This window comes from Mustela putorius, unplaced genomic scaffold, assembly GCF_011764305.1.
Source record: "Mustela putorius furo isolate JIRA1106 unplaced genomic scaffold, ASM1176430v1.1 tig00000174_pilon_pilon_pilon, whole genome shotgun sequence".
Lineage (NCBI taxonomy): Eukaryota > Metazoa > Chordata > Mammalia > Carnivora > Mustelidae > Mustela > Mustela putorius.
Genome location: NW_025421304.1, coordinates 33724478 through 33744738, shown reverse-complemented (window position 1 = coordinate 33744738; position 20261 = coordinate 33724478). Strand labels below are relative to the sequence as shown.

General features: G+C 41.2%; 1 protein-coding gene across 2 annotated transcripts in view; it reads right to left on the bottom strand.

The window, feature by feature from the left end:
• Window positions 1-20261, bottom strand: part of CNTNAP4 (contactin associated protein family member 4) — a 236901-nt gene that overhangs the window by 96118 nt on the left and 120522 nt on the right. For both annotated transcript variants that reach the window (XM_004753962.3, XM_004753963.3), the window contains exon 4: window positions 13270-13417. In XM_004753962.3, the coding sequence (XP_004754019.1) occupies window positions 13270-13417 (148 nt within the window). The remainder of the gene's footprint in view (window positions 1-13269; window positions 13418-20261) is intronic.

Here is a 20261-nt window from a genome sequence, read left to right as displayed (position 1 = left end):
ATAACTTTACATCCTTTCAATGTCATATTGGACCATTTCCTCACAGACTCACCTAAAGAGTATTTAATTCCATATGAACTAATAAATGTCAGATTTTACTATTTATTACAGATTAGGATTAGACTTTGTTAAGTTACATGTTAAGTTGTAGATCTTTTCTGCTCAGCAGAAATACAAATGGCTCTACAGTTACGGTTTTATTGCTTTGTTGGACATTAACTATTTATGTACCAACACAGTGATAGTAATCCAACATTTTTTCTTGAATTCCTATTTACAGTCAGTCTCTTGAATCTTCTTTCAACTAGCTTTACCATTCTTCTGATTTCTTCTTTAATTAATTCAATACACCTTTCATATGTGTTTATTCTGTATTTGAATTTAAGTCATGGTTTTTTGCTTCTGAAAAATTTACTTTCGACATTACTACGTACAAAGTACAATTTGAGCTTCACATCAATGGGGAAGCGACATTTCTTTTTTTTTTAAATTCTACTTATTTATTTGACAGATAGAGAGATCACATGTAGGCAGAGCAGCAGGCAAGGGGGCGGGGAGCAGGGTCCCCAAAGCAGGGTTCAATCCCCGGACCCTGAGATCATGACCTGAGCCGAAAGCAGACACTTAACCCACTGAGCCACTCAGGTGCCCCTGGGAAAACAACATTTCAATTTCAATTTCAACTTCAGCCATCTCCAATAACATTCAAGGCTAATTTATTTTCACTATTCCACAAAGAACACTATCAATGCAAATACATTCTCACAAAAGAAAAGTTCAAATGATTCATACCACTATTTCTTTACATTGAAACTAACTTATGAAGATTTGATGAGAGTAGGCCATTAAGGAAAGTAATTGAACTCAATATTTATTTGTTTAGAAACACTAAAGTAAACATCCGAAGTAATATTCATGTTTTAATTAACGGAATCACACTTAAGCCCCTCTTTGTCACTTTCAGAAAAAGAATACTTGGTACACAATTGAAATGCATAGATAGGAAAGGTAGACGTATTAGAAAACTGACTTTAAGAAAAGCTAGAAATCAGAAGTTAACAAAATTTGTTACGGTAAAAGACCTATAGTCCAAAGATGTAGGAGGAGACATGTTACTTGACTGAAAGAATTATGTTTCTAATGGTAAATCTGTTCATTAGTCGGCTTATAACTGAGGTTATATTTTTAATGACTGAATTACTATAGATATTAATAACATGGCCCTGTCAAGCCCTGTTCACCACAGGGAGGACATAAACTCTCATTTTCTAGTAACTAGTTGCAAATTGTTCTGACACATTTATCCCCCTCCAGCTACTCCCCGTCTAAACCATTTTTTGTAAAAGATTTTATTTATTTATTTGAGAGAGAGACAGCAAGAGCAGGGGTGGGGCAGAGGGCGAAGCAGACGCCGACTCGCGGCAATCAAGGAGCCTGACATGGGGCTTGATCCCAGGACCCCGAGATTATGACCTGAGCCAAAGACAGACGCTCAACTGACTGAGCCACCCAAGTGCCCCTTCTGAACCATCTTAAATAGTGTTTTATTACAGTGTAGCTTAGAGGTTAAGACAACCAGTCTGTGTGGGTTCACATCTTCCCTCTACCTTGGGCAAGCATATGAGTTTCCGGTTATTGATGTAACAAATGACCACAAACTTGGTCCCATGCAACAACACAAATTTATTATCTTCTAGTTTGGGAATTCTGAAGTCCTAAAATCAAGGTGCTGCTTAAAAGCAGGAGCTGCTTTCTTTCTGAAGTCTCTGGAAGATAATCCTTTTCCTCCTCTTTCCTAGCTTTTAAAAACCATCCACACTCCTTGGTTCATGACTCCTTTCTTCATGTACAAGACTCCCATCATAGCATCTTCAACTCCCCCGCCTTGTTTCTGCTCTCCTTCCCTGACTGAGGAATACTCACCCCCCTCTCATAAAGAGCCTTGTGATCACACTGGGCCCATCTGCATAATCCAGGCGACTTTCCCTATCGCAAGATCCTTAATTTAATCAAACCTGGAAGTACCTCTGTCATGTAAGGTAACAAGAGTCATATAAGGTAACCGAGCATTACTCCTTCTAAGACACAAAGTACTTAACCCCTTTGCCTGTTTCCTCTCTGTAACATGGGATGAATAATAGTATATTCTTCATAGGATTATTGTAGGAATGTATTTCTGTATAATTTTTGGAAGACTGGCCAGCAGATAACTACAACTCAAGGAACATTAACTACTACTAATGCTAACGCTATTATTTCCTGTTAGAACACTGGGCAGGCAAAGAGGCACAGGAAAAAGAGTTTAATAGATACATCTGGTGTATTTATTTTAAAGAGTAAACTCTTTAAAAAATAATGAATTTCTGAAGAGCACGAGAAGTGCTCAATTATCAATGTCATGGGCCAGGCTATGCAGCAAGAATGATTTTGAGCCATCTGTGGGTTCTGTGGCTTTTTCTCTGTCTATCAACTAAGGCCTGAGCTGACTCACCATGGCGATTGTCAGTGACCTGAATCCTCCTCGGTGAATACCTCCGTCTCAAATCTCCTCTTTTACAGCAGGCAACAGGGAAAGGAGAGGCTCACAAAGACTGCAGACCCCATTCTCCTATCAGCAACCCCAGGAAAGAGGGAGAGACTGCTTTATTTGCATGATTCAGAAATACAATCTCCTGTGGAATGAAGAGTTTTCCCATACAAAATATTTAAATTTCTTTCAGGGAGTTGCGTCCTAAGTGGCATTGCTGAAATGTGTGTTCTCTGCTCCTTTCTGTAAGCATGTACGTATGGCGAGCTCCCTGTCAACAGTGAAAGGCACAGGAATGCATAAACCCAAAGCACCTTTTTTTCTGTCAAGGAGCTTCCATTCTAAGGGAAAGATGCACATCCCCGAGATGGGATTTTTCACGCCAGCGCTTGGATCTTTGCTTTCTGCCTTGGTGCTGGGTCTGAATGATTTCTAGCAGGTACAGGAGTCGATCCACTCAGCCTCAGAGAAAGATGTCAACTAAATTGCAGATGTGCCCCTCTGTGCAGCAAATAGTTCCCCTACCTCTGAAGATTTCACATAAACGCAGTCCTCGTTGTGATATCTGCCACTTGACTTGGTATCCCTCCCTCACACCTACATCCTACCCCTGCTCCGGAAGTTTGAGACTGCAAAATGGGAGGTTGCTATCTGAAAAACTGATGCCCTCCCCCTCTTGCCTAAGTGGATGACTAAGTAACAGTAACGGCAGATGAGCCGAGGACAGCGTGAGGATTATCTGACCAGAAGGACAAGGTTATAGAAACCTCTCCCCTGGAAATGAGTGACCTCATTGCAGGCTGAACTGTACCACAAACAATGAGCATGTTTATCTGCGCTGGAGACGGTATGTGCAGAAAATTGTGGAGGTGGCGGCGGCTTGCCCCTGCAAGGTGTTTTGGGGGAGAAATTGGTTCTGTGAATTCAACTGGGAATCATCGCATCACTGATGAGGTCAGTTGGCTAAGAAACGTGGAAGAGACAAATTGGAATAGAAAATGCATGAGCTGGAAAACAAATCCTTGAAAAACATAAAACTGACTTTATTAAAGGTTATGAAAGAGTTCCTGAAAAAGACACGAGTGCCTTCTATTAATTCTGTGGAAAGCACCCCAAAAATATAAAGACAGAAAACCTGCTCTAAGTGGAGAAAGAACAATGGACCTAAACTCTTTTGTGCTAAACATGAAGTTGGTCTCCAGTACTGAGCACGTCGCTTCTTTATCTGAAAATTACTACCTGTGAATTTCTAAACAAACAGATGTCCAATTTTGACTTCTAAGAAACATAAATCAGACTGAGTCACCGTTAAACGATTACATGGTGAAATATGAAAGCAAGAGCAGGATGTATTGGTACTTGAGATCTGCAAATTACTGAACTGGGTTTTGAAGAGACGGCAAGGAGAGACCAAGCACTTGTGAAATCAACAGGAAATGGGTTGTACTATTTTTTGCATAGTAGCATCAAGGAGCACAGAATGATGTAAGGGACTCTTAAGTTTTAAACCAACCAAAATTAATACAATAAAAAGGAAGAAGATACGGGATTCAAGGGCAGCACCTAACCACAGAGAAAAGGTGACTTTACTATCACAGTTTTAAATAGACTGGATGAAGATCAGTGATAACACTCTAGGAGGTTATAGGAACAAACAAGATCACTGCCACTTAAGTACCCGTCTAAATTAACCTTTTCAATAGGTTTGAAATGGGTAACATCTCCCACATCGAGGACCCCTGACTGTGTTACTGGCGGACAGAAGCTGTATTTCTGTTTCTCATATTTGTAAATTTTGTAACGAATGCCACAGAAGTCACTTAAATGCTGAGTCTCAATTCCCTTATTTGGAATACACGGAGAAAAGTTCCAATTTCTCATACCACACAAAAAGCTGTGGGTTTCAAGTGCAAGTATCAAAAAACCTCCCTTATTATATATTTTGCATGCCATTATTATCATTTTAATAATAGCTAACATTCAAAATCTCCTCTGGTCATCTCACAGCTCTTTCATCAACTGCTCCTGTAGAAGCGTAATACATCTGGGGCGTTTTTTCGTGTATTCACTTTTCAGTTTTTATCATGGCTAACTGGATGTTCTTCTTAGTTGGTCCACACAGCACAGAGTTCCTGAACGTTTACTATGCCGAGTCCTACAGTAGGAGCTGGTATTACAATAGCGAACACATTCTGGCCTCACGGATCCCCCAGTCTGAAGGAAAAGAAAGATATCCAGCAACTCATCCCACGTGGACAGATATGTTTACAGACTCTACGTGGAGCATGAAGGAAAAGTGCCTGGTTGTACAGCAACTGTGCACAGGGAGATCTAAATTAGGCTTTGATTGGGGACAACATGTTTGAGGAAATGAAACTTACTCTGAGTGGATGCCCACCTTTGTGAATGTCTAGGGTCAGGAAGGAAGGAGGAGGTGTGGGGAAGCGGGTGTATGAGTCTGGGAGAGGGAGAGGAGAGGTGTGAGGAAGGAGACTGGCTAGGGCGGGGTGGAGGTGGCATGAGAGGTCCACAGATCACCTGACCCTGTGAAAGCCTGCTTCCAGGTTTTGTTGGGATGGAGCCATTTTGGTCTTGTCCTTCACCGTAGGACGTAACAACTGGTCCTCAGATTGGTCTTTGCTCATAACGCAATGACCTCTGGCTTTTCAGTTAAAAGCCCAAGATGTTTAACGAGTCCCTCTAGGTTGGCAGGACTGATTCTTTCTTTTTCCAGAGGGGTTCCTCCAGGTACTAGGTAGATGCTGACGTCTTTGGCACCTGACCTCTCCCATCCTGCTTTTGCCTGGGCTCCTTGGTATCTCAGGTTGGGCATGTGAGGTTTTCGAATCAGCCAAGGACTGAGGGGAAATTTCTATGCAGGAGTTGAGACAAGGCCCTCCCTCTCTGAACCCCTCCTTTTCAGGATTCCGCACCCAATTTCTAGCCACTCTGGCAACCTTGAACTCTGAACTCTGTCTCCTCAGTCCTGTAAAATCTGGCTACTTTCTGTTTACACATTATGATGTCTGTAAACTAGGATATGTTTTTAGGAAAAGCTCAGTTAAATGTGGATCTGAGTTTACTTCCCTTCTTTCCAGAATCAAATCTTATCAATTTCCAGCCTGTTTCTTACTTGAACTTCAGAGCCCAGAAGGTTTTTTTTTTTTTTTAAATGCATATTTTGTATCCAGTGATTACAACTTCAACACGATAGCCCAATAAAAACAACTCTGCTAGGAGTGGTACTGAAAAGCACATCATCTTTTTGGGAACGTTTTAAATCACTGTCTTGGTTTTTTAATTTATTTAGGATTGTGAAGTGGGAATATGCTAATTCTATTATCCCCTTTTTATTTATTACCTGGAATATACCTTCAAAGAGAAATTCTCCCTCATCTTCTACTTGGTTACCTTGAAGTACAGATCACACAGGAAAAGTAGGATAAATTCTTCATGTTTCCCTTCATTTATTAATTTTCAAAATAATGAGTTGGTTCCCTCATATCTCTCATAGGTAACCAATTAGATTTTCATTTTTTATTACTGTCATGAGCCCATTCACTCAAAACTATTTAATATGTTGCAAAACTGCAGTTACTGACGCCATCATATTTCCATTTTGGGTCAGTGAGAGCCTGCTCAGTTTTTCAAACTAGTATCTACTGATGTAAGTTGCTCCAGCTTTTAATAGCTTTTCCGTTATAAAATGCGTATTTTTATTTCTTTTAAGTTGACATGAGTTTCATAATTGTTGACTTGCTTCCATTTGTTACATAGAATCCATCATTTTCTTTTAAACAGCCTGGATTTAAGCAAATAAACACAATAGTTTCTATGCTATATGTAGTTCCTCTATTTCTATAGCTCTTTTCTCTTCGGATCTTCTCAGTTGTCCCTGTGCTCTGTGTCTGACCTTCCACAGGCTGCACATGCCACCAGGTTGGTGAGAAAAGCCCTCCAGAGGCTCACAGCCCCCGCCCTCCTCATTCATTCATCCACCGAGAAAACTCGTACCCAAGAAGGAACATCTGACTATCATACAGTATCACGTGCACCTAGTATGACCACTGGGAGGAGAATGGCTGTTCTGGGAAGAGGTGAAAGTGTCCTCTGCTCCAAAAGTGACGTGTCAGAGAAATGGTCGGAGACAGTGATTTCTCTGCTGAGAAGTGACAAGTACACTTCTCCTTCTCTCATTACTCAGGAAACAACTTCCAAGTTTTCTGACATAAAAGTAGAACATGCTCTTGCGACAAGTACAAGACTTGTCTTGGTAGAGAGATGAAGGCTACATATGCGGTGATTGCCCCGGGTACTGCGCAAAAATCCTAGGTCTAGAAAAATCATGAAATCACGGCATGTTGGAGAAATGGAAATGGTTCAGGATGGCTGGACAGCTGGAGGCTGTTGAGGATGAGGGAAGAAGCTCACGGAGAACAAAACAAGGATGTTTACCCAAGAACTAGGGAAGAGGAACTTGGGATTTACACAAAGGACAACTGTCGCAGTGGTTCATCCACAGTTAGAGAATACCCTCTCCTGAGGCGTCACCCCCACCCCCTCCAGACATCTCCCACAGTCACTTCCGCTCCATTTTGTTTCCCTTCCCTGCTTCTGTTTACCAGTGTTTTCCTTCCTTCGGGACATTTCGTAGAGTAGTATTTCTATACCAGCAAGCATTTTCTCTCCTTTTTCCTTCTTCCACAAGTTATTTCCTTACCCACATCTCTTGTCTAGCTCTATAAACATGGTCACGGCTGCTATGGCCAAGACATCTGAAATTTATACTTTCTCTTTGAACCCATAAAATTTAGCTTCTCCTTCTCTCATTACTCAGGAAACAACTTCCAAGTTTTCTGACATAAAAGTAGAACATGCTCTTTGATATGGATTTTCCATTCACTTGATGTTCCTTCATAACAAGTTACGGCCCTAACTCACCCAGACAGAGGGTAATAAAATTATGTGTGGCCCTCACAATAGCCACTGTCCCTGCAATATTCATTCGAGCAGCTTGCACCTGTAACTTCAGTGAACACAGGCAGGAGGCCCCGGTATCGGCATAAAAATGCATGTTATCTGAAAAACGGGGTAAAGGACCCACCTTAATTATCATAGAAATGCATCTCTCCTTTTCAACGACATGAGTAGTTGTCCAAAGACAGCACTTTTTACTTTAATTCTTAACAGCACTGCAGTAAGTGGGGAGTCATGATTTAATAACAACGATATTCACATTATTCAATGGTGGATATTCAATTATCCACCTTCGACCGAGAGCATTTACAGTTCCAACCTTCTGTATTCCCCAGGCTGGCCCTCAAGGAGTCAACAGTGGAATTAATGATCCCCCCAGTGCCCTCTCAGAGCTCTTCACTCTCCACTGGCCCTCCCAGCATGGCGCCACTTTCCAGATGCTTGTTCTAGTCTGATAAATCAGGGACCCTCCCATGCAATCACTAAGCTCTCTTAATTCAACATCCCCGGTAGATTTGAGTCTGATTTGAGACAAAAGAACCCTCTCTCCTGATTGCTGGCCCTCTGGTTTGAGGCCCCACTGTCACTGCACACGTGAGATTGGAAGCCTCCCAACCGAGCTGCTGCCTCCAGTGTGTGCGCCCTTTCAGCCTGAGTGACTGCTCTCAAATATAAACCAATCCTACCAGCAATTCTCAGCTCTGTGCTTGATCAATATATGCCCACCTCCCTCCAGGCTCCCATGTGAAAATATCTGCATTTTAGTTTCAAACCTCTTGCTATAAACATTCTTGTATTAATCTCAATTCATCAACCACTCCATTCCTCACTTCCTACATTCAGGCCACAATATTTTACATTGAGTTTGTATAATTTTTATGACTTTGCCTCTTCTGACCCCTGGGGTCAAACTCCTCATGTTAGTTTCTGTAAATGTCTGTTTTTACATGTACCCATGCACCCCCCCCAAACCCCACAGCTCCCTTTCTCTCACTGACATTAATAAGCAAGTTGAGAGCCAGCTCTGTAGGGTCCCCATGGACCCCTGCGACAGCTGTCACACATGGTGGTCTTGCAGGTTACCTTGGCAACATATACATTGCTTTTTTTGGCTTTTATTGTACAGTACTATAAATTTTGTTTTGAGTTTTATAACTTTGTAGCATTTTAGATAATGTTGCATTTGTGCTTTCTTGCGCAGAGTTGAAGAACTATATTGAATAAACCTAGGGTTAAGATGCAAAAAATATTATACATAACAGTAATTCCCAATTATTGAAATACAAGTCAAAACCACAATGAGATATCACCTTACACTAGTCAGAATGGCTAAAATTAACAAGTCAGGAAACGACAGATGCTGGCAAGGATGCGGAGAAAGGGGAACCCTCCTACACTGTTGGTGGGAATGCAAGCTGGTACAGCCACTCTGGAAAACAGCATGGAGGTTCCTCAAAAAGTTGAAAATACAGCTACCCTACAACCCAGCAACTGCACTACTGGGTATTTACCCTAAAGATATAAATGTAGTGATCTGAAGCATATGCACTTGAATGTTTATAGCAGCAATGTTCACAATAGCCAAACTATGGAAAGAACCTAGATGTCCATCAACTCATGGATAAAGAAGATGTGGTATACACATACACACACACATGCACACACACACACACACACACACACACACACACACTGGAATACAATGCAGCCATCAAAAGAAAAGAAATCTTGCCATTTGTGATGATGTGGATGTAACTAGAGGGTATTATGCTGAGCGAAATTAGTTAGTCAGAGAAAGACAACTATCATACGATCTCCCTGATATGAGGAATCTGAGAGGCAGGGTAGGGGTTTGGCAGGTAGGGGAGGAAAAAATGAAACAAGATGGGATCAGGAGGGAGACAAACCATAAGAGACTCTTAATCTCACAAAACAAACTGAGGATTGCTGGGGGAGGAGGGGAGGGAGAGGGTGGTTGGGTTATGGACATTGGGGAGGGTATGTGCTATGGTGAGTGCTGTGAAGTGTGTAAGCCTGGCGATTCACAGACTGTACCCCTGGGGCTAATAATACATTATATATTTATAAAAAAGTAAAAATAAAAATAAAATAAAAGGGAAAAAGATAAAGCAATTCCCAATTGTTAAGAAATATACATTATTAAAATTTATCCCTATACCCAATAGCTAGTAGAGTTCTCTTTCAGCAAGTGTCAATAAGTACTTAAAAGGCAAGTGCATGTATGATTCATAGAGCCGTCAAGAGCACAGGCTTTAGAAAGTAATGGATGTGAATTTAAATCTTAGAACTAAAACAGGCAGTCTGTGTAATGCTGGACAGAGTTCTTGATTTCTCTAAGGTTCATTCTCCCCCACGTCAGGAGACTTGAGCAGCCTGGTATACACCACTCTTGAATGAGTGGCTCAGGCAAAGCCCAGGAAAGAGTCACATTAACTTGGTGCAAGCAAGGTGGACGCGCAGGCCAGCGGGGGCATGCAGTCCTCCAGGCCTTCCCGAGAGGCTCAATGAGCTCCCGGCATGGACAGGTGTCCTGCGACACTGTCCCAGCACAGAGACCTGGACCACTCCCCAATACCACTTCTCCTTTTTATAGGGATTGTAGGAGAATGGCCTTGTGTATCTGAAGAAAATCCAAGCTGATCTTGGATCTGGGCTACTCAGGGGAGTTGCAGATGAAATTCTACAGCTGTGTTCGTGGGTGGAGTATACCTGTGGCCCTTCCTTCTGAGGACAAGGATTGCTCATTCAGCAAACAACTCTGGTCCTCTCCTCTTGCCCCTGCATAAAATGGTAATATTCATGCCCCTACTTCACTGTGTTATTAGGACTCGAATCCAAAAATGCCTAAAAAGAAAATACCTGATACATATTAACTATTTCATAAATGATGGTTTAGTAAATGCATGCTTTAGTAAATTCACATTCTGCAAGGCTGATACCATGAACAGGTGGAGAAGAGAAGTGTAACCCAAGAATTAAAGACCATTTGATCAAAGACCCTCCCTTAAGGCACTCACACCCAACCCATCTTGAGGTTATTTTAGGTTACCTATGAGAATACTTCTCCATTGTTTATATGTTTTTCTCTTATCCTAAATTATACAACAGAGTCCCATCATACCCTTTAACCATAGGTGTTTACATTTGAATTAAAGTCTGGTTGGCCCTCGGGACTGCTCCTTCAGCGGTGGGGCAGCGAGAAGAGGAAGCTGATTAAATGTGTGGACGATGCCTCACTGCAAGGGACAGCGACTGAAGGGGGCAGGAAGAAGACTGTTCCTCGGGAACGCAGATCAGTGAAAGTGGACGGAGATCTGAGTCACCGTGGAGCATACGTCGGAGAGAAAGCAAAGGAACCCATTCCTCAGCAGTCACGTCCATGGGGACATCACGAGGGTACTTTCGTTGTGGAAAAACAGTATCAATAGTCTTGTTCAACTGATGTTGAGTTGACATCCCAGACTGAGGGTGGATTAAGTGGGGGAAATGGCCTCATATTTCTAAGACTCTCTTAGATGTGTGAATATTAAATGAATATTTTGCAAGGCGCATGCTCCGAGTAAGGAGAGAATGCAACTAGAAATACAAAGCACTGGAAATTTGTTGTGCTAATTATCCACCGTGTAGCATGGGCTTTGCTAAATTCTATGATCCAAAGACAAGAAGACAGACTGTCCAGGTTCTGTGTTCCAGAACTGCACTTTGGGGTGGGATATGTTTTTAAAGGATGATCTTATTCAAATGGATCGGTGCAAAGGAGGCGCTAACCCATGATAGAAGCGGCTACGCTGAAGCGGTGAGGCCAAGAGACTGAACGGGCGGACAGTGAGAAGTGGGCTGCCCATGGCTCCTCTCTGGGATTTAACAGCTGGACGGAGCCTGAGCTTGCCGTTGGGCTCTGGAGTCAGGCAGACCTGGCTGCAAACCCAGCTCTGTCACTTCCCATCTTGAGCAAGCCATCTGCCCTGAGCTTTTAGCCACTGTGTTTGCAAAATCAGAGAACGTAGTAGTTATCTTAAAACATGTATCCAGACTTCTAAAAAAAAATTATAAACTACCTGTTAATAGAATGTTAGACATATAATAAGCACTCAAGAAAACATTGCTATTTCCAGCATTAAAAAATTAATGCTTGAGGCGCCTGGGTGGCTCAGTGCGTTAAGCCGCTGCCTTCAGCTCAGGTCATGATCTCAGGGTCCTGGGATCGAGTCCCACATCGGGCTCTCTGCTCAGCAGGGGGCCTGCTTCCCTTCCTCTCTCTCTGTGATCTCTTCCCTTCCTCTCTCCTACTGTGATCTCTCTGTCAAATAAATAAATAAAATCTTAAAAAAAAAAATTAATGCTATTGGGGGATGCCTGAGTAGCTCAGTCAGTTAAGTGTCTGTCTTTGGCTCAGGTCAGGATCCCAGGGGTCTGGGATCAAGCCCCACAACAGACTTTCTACTCAGCGGGGAGTCTGCTTCTCCCTCTCCCTCTCCCTCTGCATTTGCCTCTTTCTCTCTCAAATAAATAAATAAAATCCTTTAAAAATTACACTATTAATATTAGTCTTACTGCCATCATCATCATCATCATCATCATTATTATTACTATTGATATTCGTACTGTGATCACTATTCTATAGGCCCTGGCAGGAACAAAGGCTGGTCAGCTGACCGTTGATGTCGGAAGGGGGGCGGTTTGGGGTGCTGGGAACATCACCAACCAGTGTAAGGAGACCGGCAGCCTGTGCACCGTGGTCTGTCTGAGGTTGCCTGTCCCCAGCATGACATGCCTTCCCTTCCTGCAAATAAAGTGAACCAGCACCTAACTTGACTTACATCAAGAAGTGATAAAATGTGTGTGAAAAAAAGCTTTCATGGCTAAAAAAGAAAGGTTCACTAGAGGAAGAATGATAGAGAAGAACCAAACAGTCCTGGGCTCTTCTCCAGATTCTTCTGTGTGTTAGGCGTGAGATGCTAGGCAAATGACGGAATCTCTCCAAACCTCAGACTGCTCATCTGATAATTGTAGATCATATTAACTAACTCATTTTTCCATAATAAAGGAGCATCTAACAGGATGGTGCGGCTTGAGGTAGGCTATCAATAACTCTTAGGCCCCTGCCCCACAAAAAGATATAATAAAACGCTTCATTAAGAGGAGACTAAGTGAAATCTGTGGCTTCTATCATTTTTTTATGTGAAAGTATTTCAAACACATTTTATATTTTGGCAGAGGTCTTTACCTTTTCTATGAATTTATGCTGAAGGGACAGCACGCTTATAAGTGAGTTATGTGGCGTATTATTTTTAGGCTGGAGAGACAAACATTCTTTCAAGTCCTGACATTTGACTGGTCATACTAAATGGAACACTGTACCTTTTATTAAATTCAGGATACCTAAGTGAAACATCATCAAATACAGTCCATGGCAGGGAAACTCTTAATATTTGAAAGTCAGGGTCTAGCTAATAATATTAGATTTGGGAAAACGGACTCACACATGTCTATAAACAGGTACTTGTGTCTGTTTATCTCGGTATGGATCGATCTATCTATAAAATGCTTCCATGTCTGATTTAAAATATAAAGCCAAACGCTAAAGTCAATATTGCCATGTATGGGCACAAAAAAAGCTTACCGCAAAAATCATTCCTGTTTTTCTCTTTACATAGCTATAAAGTCCATTTCAGCATACAGGTTGGCTTTCAAAACATCTCCTCTGAAACCTATGCGGGGGCATTGGATAAACAAACACTTACTGTATGCACATCCGAACACCTCGATCCGCATTCCGATTCTGCCCCTGGGGTTCCACTCTAAAGGGATGAAGCGCAGAAATCGGGCTTTGATAGAAGGCTGGAGTCTATAGTACACAACACTGTCAGCATTTGCATTTCCTGAAAAGCCCTAAAAGAAAAGGGAAGGAAGGAAATCAATGCATCTAGAGAATATCTGTTTCACCCCGTGACCTCGAATATCAATGAACAATGCCTAACGTGCTTTTTCCTGTAAAAATGGCTACCTGCCTCAAGAAAATCATATTTCCAGTTACACAGTAAAGCCCCCCCATCCACAGAAGGTATGATTGCCCAGGCTTCACTTTATATTGAGAGTAGCTGAAATTCCACCTTCCCCATTAAACCAGCTTTCAACCATTTCAACCTTTCAACCTCAGTAAACTTGTTTCTATAAAGTTCAGATTAAACTTAAAAGGTATTAACATTGTGAACAGCACCCAAAAAATTTGAGAAAGTCTTCTTCCAGTGTTCGGAAAGTAGGGTCTGATGCAGCAAAGAAGCTGCCTATATCATCAATGAATGATAAAACTTAGGACGTTTCTGTTGTTTCATTTTCTCCTCTTATTACCATATACAAGAGTACCGCCCAGCACTCCATTCCGAACACTCTGATACAGACCGTTCAACTTCACCGAGCTGCCAGATACACACATTAAGAATTGCTACACGTTGGGACGCCTGGGTGGCTCAGTTGGTTAAGAATTGCTACACGTCAAAGTTATTTAATAAAAAAAATAATAAAACCAAAGCACCTGTATTTAAAAAAATGGTTAAGTGAGATTGGAAGCAATAATAATTTGGAAAGACCTACAATTAGACTTACAGACTCTAGAATCTGAAAGCTAGAAAGCCCCTGAGAATGGTGCTAAGCGAGCACAAAGTGCAGATGAGGAAATTAAAGGTCCAAGAGGTAGAAAACAAGGGCATCTGGGTGGTTCAGTTGGTTAAGCATCTGCCTTCAGCTCAAGTCCTGATCCCAGGACCCTGGGATCAAGCCCCGCCGACTCCCTGCTCAGCGGGAAGCCTCTCCTCCCGCTCAAATAAATAAATAAAATCTTTAAAGAAAGAAAAAAAAAAGGTATAAAATAACCTTCTGGCGTTTGTAAAGCTACGTAAGGGGAGACCCAGAGCTACCTTCCTTCTGCCATAGCGGGGTGCAGCTGCCGAACGCAGAGCTCCCCTGCAAAACTGACGCAGGACAGCGCCTAGCATCAGAGCGGCCCTGTTTACACCTTCATGCCCAAGGGTAAGGCTTCCGAGGGGAAAATGTTAGAGGGAAGCAGAAGTTGTTCTCCATGATTCGGACGTTTTGTCTCTTCTTCTCCTTCTCTGCTACCCATCCTTCCTTCCTCTTCCTTCTCCTTCTCCGTCTCCTCCTCCCCCTGTTGTGTCCCCACCCCCCCCTTCTGTAACAATGGGCATATGCCAGAACAACAAAGCAATCTATTCAGGCTCTCGGTAGGTCTGCTGACCAAGGCTGGGCCAGCGCATGAGGTCAGCCTCAGGGACCCTGCACAAGGTGAAGGTGAACACGTCAGGAACACCAGTACACAGGAGTCCGCTCATTTCCCTACTTCTCTTTCTAGTTTACAAATAATCCCTTTACCAGCATTTACTGAAACATTTTTTTTAATGTTGGGTGTTTCATAGTCAAATTGATTTTATTTGACTCCCCTTACCAATCAGTTCTCTACCTGCTGCCCTCCCCCACCCTCACCAATACCCCAGGCAGCCAGCTCTCAGGCTCACGTACCACAGGCCTTCCGTGACGGTACTTCCAAATGATAGCCCAAATCGGGGCCTCTGTCTCCATCTCAGCTAGGAACCACCCAGTTACACAAAGCATTACCTCTCCTGAACTGCTTCAGTGACCTGCTCCTCACCATTTTGGTTCTCCTGCTCCCCGTCGCCATCCCCATCCGCAGGCCCCATCTCTCCTCCTCTGAGCAGTAAGGGATATCTTTAAGGGCAAATCAAACGGCGTCACCCACACCCACTTAGAACAAAATCCAAGCTCCTTATCAAACACACAGTCTTTGACAACACCTCCTTATGCTTTCACCACACCGTACCCCCCGGAACAACCAGGCTCGGTCCTGCTCGGAGCCTTCGCAGCCGCTGTACTACTCCGAAAGTTCTCTGTACAGTCAGTCCCCTTGACATCTCAGGACTTGGTCAAAATATGACCACCTAAGTCAGACCCTTTCTGATCACAGTTTCAAAAGCGGTGTCCCTGGTGTACCCCTGCATCTGACCTTCCTGTTTTGTCTTGTTCATATTACTCATTATTTGGGGTCTTCTTTTCTTTGACTACCTTGTTTGTTGATCTCATCCCACTAAAAGACCGGCTCCACTAAAGCATGGACCTGCAGTGGCCTCCATCCACAGTACCCAGAACAGGACTTGGCTCGAAGTGGTTCACAATAAAAAATTGGTCAGATGTGTACATTTGGGAAAGACTGTGCTAAAAACAAAATAAAATTCAACAAGTTTCTCGATTACAGACCCTCTCAGAGCATGTCAAACGTGAATGTGTGTATTGCTTTGTATCTCCCGTGACCAAGACAGTCATCCTATTAGACCCACATTCCTACCTATTTCCTAGAACACAAATAGGAGAACACTGTTTAAATCCACAGATATTTTAACTCTGATAACCAGACCCTTCTAAAAAGCCCCATTCCCTCCACTAGTCAAAATTTTAAACTCTGGGCACTGGTGTGTGTGTGTGTGTGTGTATGTGTGTTTACCTGCTCTTCAAACCAGGGTGATGTGCAAACAGAGTAACGGCTCTGATCCATCACCATTCAGTCCTAACCAGACCCTCTTACACTTCAATTCTCTTTTCTTGGGTGCCACTGGCAGGCTAATACAATTTTGATTTCTTTCAGTGAACAGCTAGATGGTGAATCAGATAACCCTCCCAAGATCTCACATTTTTCCAACATTAACGTACATTCACAGATTTAGACAGATGCCACTATGATGATCTCAACATCTTAAGGGATTAGGAAAACAGAGGCATAGTGGCAGTGGCAACAGACAGGTAAGTGGGATGGGGAGGTCTACCAACGGCAATCTTTCACATTTTACCTGATCGATTGATGAGTTATTTAAATTTTAAGAACATAAAGAAGAAATATATGGTGCTTAGCTTGTATATGTAATAAAAACACCTTGGCACATTCAAAATTTTAAGCAGATTTTTCTTACAAAGGGCAAGGGAGATTGTGAAGTAGAGGGTAATGGATTTTTAGCACAGTCCAACCATAGCTGGATTTTAAAAACTGAACAGGTATTAATTGTATAAAAATTAGTAAAATGAAGTAAGATAGAGACATAAGAAGTGTATGTACACAGTGACAGAGCAGGCAGAATATTATTTTGTAATGCTCTGAGTACCTCAAATTTAACTTTTTGGTGTCAAGGTCATTAGGGGAATATGTACCATTACTATTAATTAAATATTATTTAACTGAATTATAATATATGTTTGTCTTGCTCCCCATGTTGAAATTTTTTCAATACATAAGATAACAAAGGTTCTGCTGTGGAATTCTGTATTTAATGGGCATTCAGTGTTAATGAATGAAGCGTGGAGTTGATGTTACATTACCTTGTAAGTTAAGAGTTCCAGGCATATTATCAGGTTTCAAATGTATATCCTTTGCCTAAAAGATATTTCTCAATTTGATGTGAAGATTTTTTTGATACCATCACAATTCCTAAAAGAACACATGGATTTAGGGGCACCTGGGTGGCTCAGTTGGTTAGGCATCTGACCCTTGATTTTGGCTTGGGTCCTGATCTCAGGGTTATGGGATCAAGCCCAGTGTCAGGCTCCAGGCTCGGTGCAGAACCTGCTTGAGATTCTCTCTCTCCTATACCTTGCCCCTCCCCCTGCTCATGCTTTCTAAATAAATACATACATAAATAAATAAATCTTTAAGTAAATAAAATAAATTTCTAAAAAGAACACATGGATTTCAATTGTTCTTTTAAAAACATAATTTTACTATGTGGCTGTTTGTCTTTCTTTTTATTATATAGATTCTGAATTTTGGTGTCTGTCAGAATTACCTGAGGAGCTGTTTAAAAGTGCAATTTCTAGATCCTGCACCTCTATACTAAATCTGTGGGGGGAGGGGACTAGAATCTGCATTTCTAATGCATACCAAGCCCATTTATGCTGCTGGTCTTTAGCTGGTTTTGAAATTTTTTCTGGCTTGTGGATACACCATGCTCTTTTTCCCTACCAACATTACTGCAAAACTTTTCAGGGAAGGAAAAGATTTTAGAAGAAGGGTTCCCCTGGGCTAACCTCCAAAGAGAGAAACAAGGAGCAAATGTGTTCTGGTATCAACCTAAAGATCATCAGTGTGTCTCAGCATCAGGTACAGATGAACTATGTTATGTCGCTGCAGTATTTCCATCAACCCTGTGGAGTAGTCATTATTTATTTTTTTTTAAAGATTTTATTTATTTATTTGACAGAGAGAAATCACAAGTAGATGGAGAGGCAGGCAGAGAGAGAGAGGGAAGCAGGCTCCCTGCTAATCAGAGAGCCCGATGCGGGACTCCATCCCAGGACCCTGAGATCATGACCTGAGCCGAAGGCAGTGGCTTAACCCACTGAGCCACCCAGGCGCCCCTGGAGTAGTCATTCTTGTACCCACTTTAAATAAAGAGGAGGATAATGAAAATTACAGAGGTTGTGCGCCTAAAGCCACACAGCTAGGAAGTGGCAGAGTAAAGATTTAATCCCAGGCTTTTCTGACCTCATAGCACATTAATTTAGCCAAGCTATGAGTAGACCTCACTCTAACAGAACATGAAAGCAAGCCAACAATCCACCCTAAAGGAAGCCTGATATTTTATTGGAAGCTCCCCCCTGCCTGCTTTTTCTCATAATTTACATTTAAAATCTTTGACACATTGAGAGTAATGCGAGTTAGATGATTGCTGAACGTTGCTCTACCAGTTAACGTTTATAGACAAAAGGATTTTTCTATAAACATCACATTTTCTCAAAATTATTGGAGTAGAAAAATAAAAGACAAATGTTCAATATTCAATAGGACTCTTGCATAAAATGATAACCTCCTAAAAGATACAGAATGTAAAAGAATATGCCAGTATTTCATCAACTATCTGAAATATCTACAAATAGAAGTACAGTGATGTGTCTTATGTGACAAAAAATCAAAGGACTTTAATTGTATTTTTCTTTTCTTTGAGGCCTGATGATTTTCAAACTCAATGAGGTATTCATAGATGATTTAGAAATGTATTTCTAACTGAGGCAATTTATGGAGTTAATGAATTAAAGTTTTTTGCAAGACTTTAAGTATTTCCATAATGATTCTAAAGTTTATGAAGAGGTATAATAGCATTAATCTATTTTATCAATATTAATTGAGCAACTCATCTATGAAAGTCAAGATGCATAAAGGGAAATGCCCATATGGCAGTTCTTAGGGGATCCAAAATGCTGCTATAATAAATCAGAAACATGGGACCACTTACAGGTAGTTATACAGCAGGCTACATAATTACATAAAAATTGGTTTCGCTCCCACCAAAATAAACAGCAATACTAATATAAATTCAACATGACAAGCAGGCAAGCATGTAAATCCCCTGACCTCTCCTGTTGTGAGAATTCATGTGACTCACATCTGACCTATTTCCAAGTACAACTCATTGTGACACAGTCAGCTGACATGCAGACACTAAATGCATCATAACAATATGCTGTCTAATGGAAGTCAGCCCTTTGTTCTATGATGTTCGTTATAAATATTTACCAAGTGTGCCAGTGTGCCTCCCAAGAGGTTGTCTAGTCTAAAAACCAAAAAATGCAAAAGAAAGGCAAAGAAAAAATAAGAACTGCTAAAAAGCAGGGACCTTGCTAACAAAAACCCAGATAAGAATAACTTTTAAACATATGTTGGATAAGACTATTGTACCTATATGTATAAAAGCTGATTCTCTCTTGAGTGTGAATGTCATTCATTTATTGTAACAGAGGAATAGCAATGAGAGTACAGAAAGCAGATTCGAAAGTTTTGTTCTGTGATTATGACAAATCTCACATTTCAAAATGAGAATATAGAATTGTATTAAATAGAATTATTTCTACCATCCCTCTCTGAAAATATTCACAATCTTTAAAATATTTATTTGAGGGGATATCAAATTGTTGGCAATATTTCAGTAAGGCCCATACCTTAGCCATTTTATTAGAATCTGTGGAGACACCAAGTTGCAAAATACACTGTTTCGGCCCTTTTAGCATCAAAAGTTTTCAATTCTCAAGACAGCAAGATCAAATGGCAAGAGTGAAAAAGCATGTGAAAGATACAACCTTGGCTGTAGTTTGTTAACTATTGTTCAGAAAAAGCAATAAATTGTTTTATGGAAGATATGCAGACAAGTCATTACTCTTAAATTTGTATTAGGGTAATAACATGTTGAATTTAGTGGAAGACTAATGTTTTACTGAGATGAAAAATAACTTGAGCTTAAAAAAATAATCATATTATGGTCGATAGACTAGGAAAGTCTGAACAATCCTCCTGCTAGAAAAACTGTACAAAATGGAAAACAGGGAGTGAAGTGCTAAAAGATAATAAAACATTAAATATCCAAGATCTGGAAGAAGAAGAAAATCTATGGAAGCAAACCCTACTTTTAAGACCCTTTATTCTTTCTAGGACTGCTGAAGATAACCTGAGATATGAAGTGCCTGAGGAAATCTTTTACAAATTCACAGGGTTAAAGACAAAATCTTATTCTAGGCCCCCCAAGGATTGAGAATACCCTATAAGCTTCCTACAGCTTAGGACACAGAGTAAGTCAGAGACAAACAACTCCTTAAGGGACTAAAATTCAGTCTCCTGTCTTCTCAATAATATTAAGATGGTCAGAGATGTCTAGTACTCATTTCTACC